The 10190-nt window shown below is 43.0% G+C and overlaps 1 protein-coding gene across 8 annotated transcripts in view; it reads left to right on the forward strand.

The window, feature by feature from the left end:
- The window catches only part of SLC44A3 (solute carrier family 44 member 3), a 96140-nt gene that overhangs the window by 70053 nt on the left and 15897 nt on the right, over positions 1 to 10190 (forward strand). For 4 of the 8 annotated variants that reach the window (XM_046645066.1, XM_046645061.1, XM_046645065.1 and 1 more), the window contains 3 exons: positions 4577 to 4714; positions 7090 to 7326; positions 8431 to 8566. In XM_046645066.1, coding sequence (XP_046501022.1) covers positions 4577 to 4714; positions 7090 to 7326; positions 8431 to 8559 — 504 coding nt within the window. In that variant the 3' untranslated portion in view covers positions 8560 to 8566. Of the gene's footprint in view, positions 1 to 4576; positions 4715 to 7089; positions 7327 to 8430; positions 8668 to 9319; positions 10073 to 10190 lie in introns of those variants that run through there. The other 4 variants (XM_046645064.1, XM_046645063.1, XM_046645068.1 and 1 more) reach the window with 4 other exon arrangements.

The following is a 10190-nucleotide window of genomic DNA, read 5'->3' on the forward strand; positions in this document are numbered from 1 at the left end:
CCCCCCCCCCCCCCCCCCCCCCCCCCCCCCCCAGTACATAGTTGTATATTCTAGTTGTAGATCCTTCTAGTTCTGCTATGTGGTACACCACCTCAGCATGGCTTGATGAGCGGTGCCACGTCCGCACCCAGGACCTGAACTGGCGAAACCCTGGGTCACTGAAGTGGAGCACTGTGAACTTTACCACTGCGCCACAGACCAGCCCCGCCAAGGCGTCTCTTGATGTGGAGTGGAAAGGAGCAGAGTACCTGGGAAGAGTTACAATTCCTAATACTCATTTTCTTCCCAGAGAAGGGCTCATTTTCTTTGGGCCTGACCCTTGGCTTATGACTGTGAATGGCGCCAGTGTGCTCAGTGGCTGGATGGTCAGGCAGCACTTATGCTTAACTCAAGCAGAGCCCAGTAGGCATTACGGAGGTGCTTAGGGGCTCCCCAAAGGCTTGGGTGAGAATGAGCCTGGGGAGATGCAGGGCTTTGTGGCTCAGCAGGTGGTGATGTGGGGACATCTGCCCTGAACCTTCACAGGGCAGCCTGGGAGAGCTTCCCGAAGCCCAGACTGAAAATCACGAGTCCTGAAAACTTCCTGTCACTCCCCTTGCTCCACACCATGGCATTTCAGCCCCACCAGGTCTGGCTCATGACTCCTCCAACCCATTTCCCACCACACTTCTCTTCTTGGTCCCTGAGTCTCACTTCACTGCCTCAGCCCCCACCCACCCCCATTCCTTGCAGGGGACAGCCAACTTCAGGCTCAACGCTACTTTTGTCAAATCTTCTTAACCACTGCCCTCCCCGACGCCCCTTCCTCCCCTTCACCCTGGCTTGTGCTTCTCCTCCCGGTTGCTCTCACATTTGTGCCTGAGTTATAGTTCATTATTCACGAGTCCTTCCAGGCACACAGGACCTTCCCCCAACCCTCCCGCAGTTTGTGACAGACCCTGGTGGACAGTCCATGAGTGTCTGAAAACTAATCTCCCAGCCGCCTGACAAGGAAGCAGCTTCTACTCAGAATGCATATAAATTAGCTAATGCTGAAACTGCAGAAATTTTCAGTGCGTATCCTGTGTCTTGAGTGATTCTTCCCTCCTCCTGCTATTCCTTCAGACATTAATTCTAGGTCTCTCTGTCACACTCAGGCTTGAACCTTGTGGTAAAATGCTGGCGGTATACTAACTGCGGGAAGGCATATATAATTTCCCTGTCAGAGTGGTTTTAAAGTCCTCGTTCAGTGGGCATGATACACTAAAGAAAAGATAAATGGTTGTGGGCCAAAAAAATCTGTGGAGTCAACACATGCATGAGAAAGTACTGTTTTAACCTTTAATCATTTTAGCCAAGGAGCAAAATCTATTTTTATTACTTAGGAGCAGGGGTGCTAAATTGCTTACAAGGCTATGGTCTGTAGGAAAAGGAAGTCCCCACAAAAACTGTAGTCCCCAGTTTGAGTCAGGAAGTACACAAGAACCTCAGTTTAGAGGGGGGACAGTCGTGGGGTGGTGGGCTGGCGATGAAGCCTGAATGCAAAGGGAGAGGCCATGTGGCCTGTGGTGGAGCTGCTGCTGCAAAGCAAGACCACGCCGGGGCCTGGCACGTGGGCTGGAAAGCAAGACCTGCCCTTCCTGGATCCCTGTGAGTGTGAGGGATTAAGGTCTATGGATAAAGAAACCCTGGGTCCTTTCCGCACCTCCTCGGTGCTTACAGGCTTGCCTCTGTGTTTCCCAGCCGTAAATGAGATTGTCTTTGGTGAGGTCTGATGATAATAACCACCCTTTATTACGTGTTTCCTATGTGCCGGCGCTATGCTAAACACTTTATAGGGAGTATATTCTTTAATCCTCCCAACATCCCTTTGCAGTAGGTGCTACAGCTCACTTTATAGATGAGGAAATTGGGGTCTGAGAGAGGTTAAATCGTTTGCCGAAGACCGCCAGCCAGTCTGTGGTAGAATTGGGATCTGAACCCAGAGACTGTCTGTCTACAGAGCCTTAACCACCACGCTTTTAAATAGCATTTTGTTTAATGAAAATTGATAGTGTAATGTTCAGAAGGTTAGAGTGAAAAAAAAAAACTCTCTGATTCACTAGGGGACTGGGGAAATGCCCTTGATCTTGGTTTTCAGTCTATAAAAGAATGATTATGCCATTCTTCACCAACCCACCCTACGAATGTATTTTCAGGATTAATGAGTTGGTCTTCAGGGCTCTTGAGAACCTTAGATGATTGAAGATGCTGATTTAAATAATGAACAAATGAGCGTCCACAGCCAAACTGGGGACAGCTTTCCACCAATAGGTGGTTTTGGATTTTAAAGCAAACTTAGCATGCATTCTATCTAAGTCAGAAACCAAGAGTTCTTTGTGGAATACCACGAAGGCATTTCTGAGGGACTTCATCTGACTGAGAATATCCCCTCTGGGGCAAGCAGGGTGCTCTGTGTGGAGAAGCAAGCACCCCAACCTTTTTTTTTTTTTTAAGAACCAAACGTTCCTCTCCAGTTGGCTGGGTGAGGAGGCACTTTGGTGAGTGAGTCAGTTCATTCTACCTCCTTACTCCTGGACTTGTTACTCCTGTGTCACTTACTCTGATTAAGACCCGCATTGCTGGGGGCTGGATTACTACAGTAAACTCCAAATTGGTTTCCTTACAATGTTTTTGAATGGGTGTCTGAGAGGATTAATTTGTATATCATGAGATAAAAAGCTTTCATTCTTTATCCAAGCCAAAATGAATGACAAAAACCCAAGCAGGTAGAATTCAGTGTATTTTCCCAAGAACATTATAAATTCTTTGTTGTAAACTGCAGTGCAAGTAGTATTTTTAAAGATTTCAAAGGAAATATGAGAAATAGATGGTTTGAAATTATCATATAATCATAAGGGGAAGGGATTTTGGAATAATGACCCATTATTGTCTTCTCATTTGAACATAAACACACACACACACTTGTGCTCATTTACTTAGTAATCTCATTTTTGGAAATTTATCCTTAAGAAATTGTCCAAAATCAGGAAATTAAGATATTTGTTGCAGTTATTTATAATAGCAAAATATTTGATAGTCTAATATGCCCTAGATACACACACAGAGTTACACATCTGATAGAATATGTATTTTTTTTTTAATTTATTTTTTTGGTGAAGAAGATTGGCCCTGAGCTAACATCTGTTGCCAATCTTCCTCCTTTTTTCCCCCCTCCCCAAACCCCAATACATAGTTGTATCTCTTAGCTGTAAGTCATTCTAGTTCTTCTATGTGGGATGCTGCCGCAACATGGCTTGATGAGCAATGTTTAGGTCCACACCCAGGATCGGAACTGGCAAACCCCAGGCTGCCAAAGTGGAGCACACAAACTTAATCACTTGGTTACAGGGCTGGCCTCAGAATATGTATTTATTAAAAATTAAAATTTATAAAAGCCATGGAGCAACATGAAAATGTTATTAGGGGCCGGCCCCATGGCTGAGTGCTTGGGTTCGCATGCTCTGCTTCAGCAGCCCTGGGTTTCACGAGTTCGGATCCTGGGAGCCACCTAGCGCCACTCATCTGGCCATGCTGGGGTGGCATCCTGCGTAGCACAGCTGAGGGACCTGCAGCTGGAATGTGCAGCTATGTGCTGGGGTTCTTTGGGGAGAAGAAGAAAAAGAAATATATATTAAAGGAAAAATATGAGATGTACAATAATGACACTGTCCCATTTAAATTACATATTTTCTCATTTCTAGAATTTCTACTTGGTTTGTTTTCTACTCTGCCTCTTCATTTTTCACACCAAGCTGTTCGTTCCTTATGGTCACTGTTCCTTCCATTATCTTCTTAGCATCTTAAGCATAGTCCCTTGAATACTTTATTTCAAGTGGTTCTCAGGGTAGATTCTCTTGCTTGTTGTGCTGTTCATTTCCTTGGGTCATGTGTAGATTTTCCCTGTGAACGTTTCTTCTTCTTCAAGGCTTGTTGTCTGTGGGGCTCCCCCTTTCCCTGACCTGGGGGTATGTGGTTTGGATATGCCTCCTCAGACCATAAGAGTCCCAGGCAGATGGTGCATTTCTTTACCACTTGCCTGGGATGGTTGGTTGAGTTTGAACTGAGCATAAATCCCGAATGTGTGCAGGGAGCTCGATTCCCTAGCGAGGGCCTGAGCATTGTCTCTTACGCATGAGGGGTTAAGTCACCAGCCACCAACCCCTGAAGCCTTTCTGATTCCATGCTCACTGAGACTTTGGGTTCAGCTCTCACCAACCTCTAGGGCCTGCTTTTTTTCTAGCACTACATGTCTTTTCCTGCCCTCAAACTCCGCTGTGCATTAAAAAATAATTTATGTTCTACTCCTCATTGCCATATGTTTGTGGTGGCAAGTGTAATCCACCGTATTGACAGAAGTACTTATTTATCTTTTCCATTTACTGCAACTATATGAAAATATATGTGCATATAATCAGAGACGGAAGGGACTTTGAAATGATTTGTTAGGAGTGTATAGTAACTATTTTTATTTTGTAAATATTCTGTCTTGGCATATTGTCTTTAAAACAATAACTATAAGAATCATCATCTTTTTAACTATTGTCTTTTGTTTCAGAATGCATACACTACAACTGCCATTAATGCCACAGATTTTTGCGCATCAGCAAAAGATGCACTCAAACTCTTGTCCAAGAATTCAAGTCATTTTACATCTGTTAACCGCTTTGGAGACTTCATAATCTTTCTAGGAAAGGTGAGATGTCTTCATTAAAATAATAAGTAAAGGAACGTCAGATCCAAAAATTAAGCCATACAACAAGGCTTTGAAAGGGAGCTAATGTTTCCTGAGTGCTTCCTCTATGGTAGATGCTGCGCTTCATTATCTCACTTGATCCTCAATCCGGTGAGGTGTCTGTTTTTTGCAGGTGAGGAAACCAGAAGATGAGGAACCAGATGAGGTTCCATAACTTGTCCAGGATCCCACAATAGGTGGAACCAGGATTTGAATCCTAGTCCTCCTCTCTTAGCTATGATCAATTTTCTCTACCATTCCGAGTCCCACTTTTTCATATCTAAAATGAAAATGCTACTAGCTTCAGAAAATGGCTCTGTTTGGGGGTGGTTGTCATAAAATACATGGAAATAGTATTGAAATCTGATAAAATGTCTACATTCTTTAAGGACACTAAGTCCATAGATATAAAGACAGAAATGTTAATGTCCCAAATGGAACCAAAGTTACATTTCTGCTCAGAATCATTTTTTTCAAGGAATCATGTATAATCGTGTGGAATGAGAGAGCATCTTGGAGCTCCAACATCTCATGGTATAAATGACAACTCCTGAATTTGAGATCTTTAACAACTCCAAACGTCAGTCTTCACACCTATAAACTAAAGGCGACACATGCCCTTTCCAGGCTGATACTGATGAAAGTGGTGTTCCAGCCCCTACTTGACCATGCTTCCAGTTGAAAGTTCTTTATACTTTGCCACAGTGTCTTTCTTTCCATGTGATTGTCACCCACTCGGCCTAATTCTGCACACCTCAGTTTGTCTGATCCCACGTCCACTTGACTGCCTTCACATTGCTGACCACAGACATCCTGACCTTCCCGCCACATCTTCACTATTCCAAGCTAGACATCCTCACTTCTTCCAACTATTCCTCCACATACCCATGAATGCCGGGGCCTTCAGGGGTGCCCCAAAGGGAACAAGATCTCAGTTTCCAGCTGTGACATGACCAATTCCAAACAGGGAGACCCTTGGCTCCTCATTTAGCATTTTCTGCTTCTCTGGCACTTGGTATGTCTCCGGTGCATTACTATCATAGTTAACTCTCAGTAACAAGTTATAACATGCTTGGATGTCACAGGTGTGTGTTAACTGCAGATATATTTTAAGGCTCAGCCGGGCCCTGGAGACTTTTCATGTGACAGTTGCTTTAGAAACACAAACTGATTATGCCTTTCAAAACAGCCTAAATAATCTAAGTTGTAGTTGTATTTAAATGGATAATATTGTCTACGTTAGCTTGGTAGAATTGTAGATGATGTATTTTCCAATAACTACTTCCAAAAATTTCTGGAACGAGCTTTCATCCTTATAACAGATTTATCTTTTATTTCATTTTATACAATAATCCATTTTCCTGTATTTCTCATAAGGAATATATAATTGCTAACGAGCTTCTAATGAGCATGAGATAATCAGTGATTCTTTGGTTTTTTGAATGAAGTAGCATTCGGACATTCATATCCATCTTTGTGGATATCCAAGGGCAATGGGGACTCCAGATAGGCTCCCTTTTGTCTGTTAAAGAATTAGGTACATCATGGCCTGTAATCATGTTCCTGGAAATATAGTAATTACATATAGCCAAAGCCTGAAGTAATGTTATCATCTCCCCACACTAGCCTTGGAAAGCCCTTCTGCTTTAATCCCCAGGGTAACAATAATCACATATTAAACTACAATATATCCACTCAATGGATTGTAGTACTGTTATTAAAATTGGCGATTATGTGGCATAATGGATAAGTTTGACACACTCCACTTCAGTAGCCCAGGTTTGTGGGTTTGGATCCTGGGCACAGACCTACACCACTGGCAGCCACACTGTGGTGGCAACCCACATATAAAAGTGGAGGAAGATTGGCACAGATGTCAGCTCAGGGCTAATCTTCCTCAAGAGAAAAAAAAAAGAGGAAGATTGGCAACAGATGTTAGCACAGGGCTAAACTTCCTCAGGCAAAAACAAACGGTGTTTATAAAAAAAGTTTTTGAATGAAGATGCTTATTTGTGGTGTTAAGTGAAGAAAACAAAAATTTTGTGAGGTATCATCACATCTACATAAATACGAAAACTAGACACAGATAAAATGGAAGTACATATCCTCTTCCCACTCTCCATATTAACTGGGTTTTCTTTTGGTATCATAGCTTCTCATTTGTGTTTCTTCCTATTTCATTGTACCAAATTTTCTGACAAGCATTTATCATAGAGTATGAACACACACACACATGCATGTATTTGAAGCTATTACTTGTAACTGACAAAAATCTTCCCCAAAATATTCCAACCGACCACTTTATAAAGATTTTCAACAAACTCTTGTTTTGACAGGTGTTAGTGGTGTGTTTCACTGTTTTTGGAGGACTGATGGCGTTTAACTACAACCGTGCACTCCAGGTGTGGGCAATCCCTCTGCTATTGGTTGCTTTTTTGGCCTACTTAGTAGCCCATAGTTTTTTATCTGTATTTGAAACTGTGCTGGATGCACTTTTCCTGTGTTTTACTGTTGATCTGGAAACAAATGATGGATCATCAGAAAAGCCCTACTTTATGGACCAGGAGTTTTTGGTAAGCAAACATTTCATTTCCTGTTGCAATCTCCATCCTCACAATCTCAAAGGTGTGGAAGACACACATAAAGGAGGCTCATCCTCAGCCTCATTTTCTCTTCCTGGGGGTGCTCCGTGAGCTTCCACACATGGCCTGAAGGTTCTGAGGGTAAGATTTGGACTCTGTTTTCCAAGGCTGGACTCACCTCCCTTATTGAAACCTTCTCCCTGGAGAGGAATGAAGCTCAGTTAACACTAACCAAATGATCCTGGGTAGAGGGTGTTCTTGACACAGCGGCCATCAAGTCCCTTTTGTGCTAATGGCTTGGTCTGGCCTTTTGGACGGTCTGCAGGTTTAACAGTTGATGTTTCTCTAAAGCACTTTTGCATCCCCAAGTGCCATGTTCTACCAGTTGTATTTTAGGGAGCACACACTCCAGTGTAGACTGGTCACCTTCTGTGCCAGTACTCTCGGATGTGCAGTTCTCAGGCCCTTTATTAACCGAGGCACACCAACGTGAGGAAAGCCACACCCTCAGTGCAGCCCCATCCTGCTTCTATCTGGAAATAGCAGGCAGCTGTTTCCAACAGCTTTTGCAACACATTTGTTGCCTGTTTGCCTTATCCTGTGTAGACAGGGATATTTTAACAGCTGAATGAAGTCTCATCTTTTTCCGTTGTCTGGGTCAAGTGACATTTTAACAATTTTCTTTCATTCTGTTGCCATAAAACTTAGGTGTTAAAGCCCTTTTGCTTTTAAACAGAGCATTCAAAGCACTGCTCAGTTCAGCCAGGCACTGCAGTTTCACAAGCACTTCTGTAGTTTTATCATAAAGGTATCCTCATACTTCTCCATATGAAACATACAACAGCACTATAACGCATCCGTATGTCCTCTAAAGACAGTATTTCTGATGGTGGTAGGAAGCCAAGCAGGTCTCCTTTCCCTGATTTACACTTTTTCTATTAAAAATCCACTCTGAAATCTACCCCCCAAAATATTTTAATTCAACAGGGAAAACTTTTTTAAGGATTAAATTCCCCGAAATGATACGGCCAAGTTAAATGACTGCCAGTAGTGCAGATACATAACACCGGTCTAACTCATTCTTCTGTTTTCCAGAGTTTTGTAACAAGGATCAACAAATTAAACGACCCAAGGGCACAGAAAGACAAGAACTCCTTAAGGAAGGAGGAGGGAACTGAACTCCGGCCCATTGTCCGGCCCACTGTCCGGCCCACTGTGAGATAAACATTAGGTATTGGTACCTGGAAAAAGTCTCTTTCTTCTAAGAGCCACTCACAAAATAAATGAGAAGGCCCGATGGGCCCTAGTCTTCATTGTTTTTGACCTATTGTTCAACCATGTTACAATACGAGAACCATAAAAGTTTACAACCTTTTTTGTACTAGCTGGGAGAGAAAACCTTTTAAGACAGTGTTTATATGCATCAATTAAAGAGCACACCAGGTACAAACTCCTTTCAGGGCACCAGTGAAAAGGACACTCCTCACTCACAACCACTAAGTAGACCTTAGCAGAAATCTCTAGAATATTGCCCAGCTTGCAGAGCAGAACTTTTCCCTACATATCCACTCCTGGAAATGTGCTCAATATGCTATTATAACTTTTCAAGTACAGTTCTTAGATCTAGTGACAATAAAACCAAAAGTTTAGCTGGAACTACCACCTGATAGGCATGGTATAAGAGGCAGAAGTTTAACCACATACGACTTAAGTTTGGTAAAAGTACAAGGCTACCTCTCACAAATCAGCAAACATTCTGGAGAAGTGGTTTTCAACCACAGCCCCACCTGAGAATCCTGGAGGAAGACTGACAATAGTTATGCCTGGACCCCATCCCCGGAGATTCAGATTCGATGGTGGGTAGGGGCTGTGCTGGGCACTTTTCGTTTTTAAAGCTTTAAACAAAGGGGAACATGTAGCATTGATTGGCAGGCTCATTTCAATTGGATGAGCGAGTAAACAGAATTACCCCCTCTCCTAACAGGAGTGCCAATCTGGCTTATTTGGCAGGACAAGCAGTGAAAGAGAAGGCTTCCCTGAGCCCCTCTCCACAGATGGCAAGAAACAGCATGTCTGCTCAGATGGACTTCAGCAAATGCAAATTGCGACCTTTTCCTTAAACAGCACCATTGAATCAGTGGAGCTCCTGACAGTCTCCTTGAGGAAAGGGATTTACAGAGCAGTTTCTGGGGAGCATTAAATGTAGTCATTGTGGCATGAGGAGCAAGTAGCCTGCGCTCTTGTGGGTGCATCAAACCCCACGTCTGTCCTCATTATCAGCCTCAGCAAAAACCAAGCAGCCACATTCCACCAAAGCCTCACAGAGCCAAGACTATCAGCGGAAATCACTTGGCTGAGAAAATGTCAGAAAGTGTGTCACCAATTTTCTTTCAGTGATTGGAATTTTTTGTCGTTTGACCTTCTCTATGTTATGACTGAAGGTTAGATTTTGCTAACACTTCATACTATAAATCCTAGTTTACTGTCAAACAGCATAGTCTCCTCCTGATCCAGTATGTTTCTCAGTAGTATTTATTCACCCTAGAAGATGAATAGAAAATCACTCCAACCTGTCCCACCAAGGTTCCTGAAGACTTTAGGATTATTCCACGTCAGGTTTAGGATGACTCTGGGGCAGCTCAGTCACAATGGAATAAGCAAGGATAAAATACTGATTTGAACCCTGCTGTCATTTACGACGTGCAATGGGCAGGTCCCTTCGTTTTCCTAAGCCTCAGTCTCAAGCACAGAGTGCAGTTACGTGAGTTCAGCAATGTTAAAATACCTTAGAGCAGTACCTGGGAAAGAGTACTTAAAAAAAAATCTGACTCTACCTAGCTGGAAGTTAGCCAGAA

The sequence above is a fragment of the Equus quagga genome, chromosome 18, assembly GCF_021613505.1.
Source record: "Equus quagga isolate Etosha38 chromosome 18, UCLA_HA_Equagga_1.0, whole genome shotgun sequence".
NCBI classification, from domain to species: domain Eukaryota; kingdom Metazoa; phylum Chordata; class Mammalia; order Perissodactyla; family Equidae; genus Equus; species Equus quagga.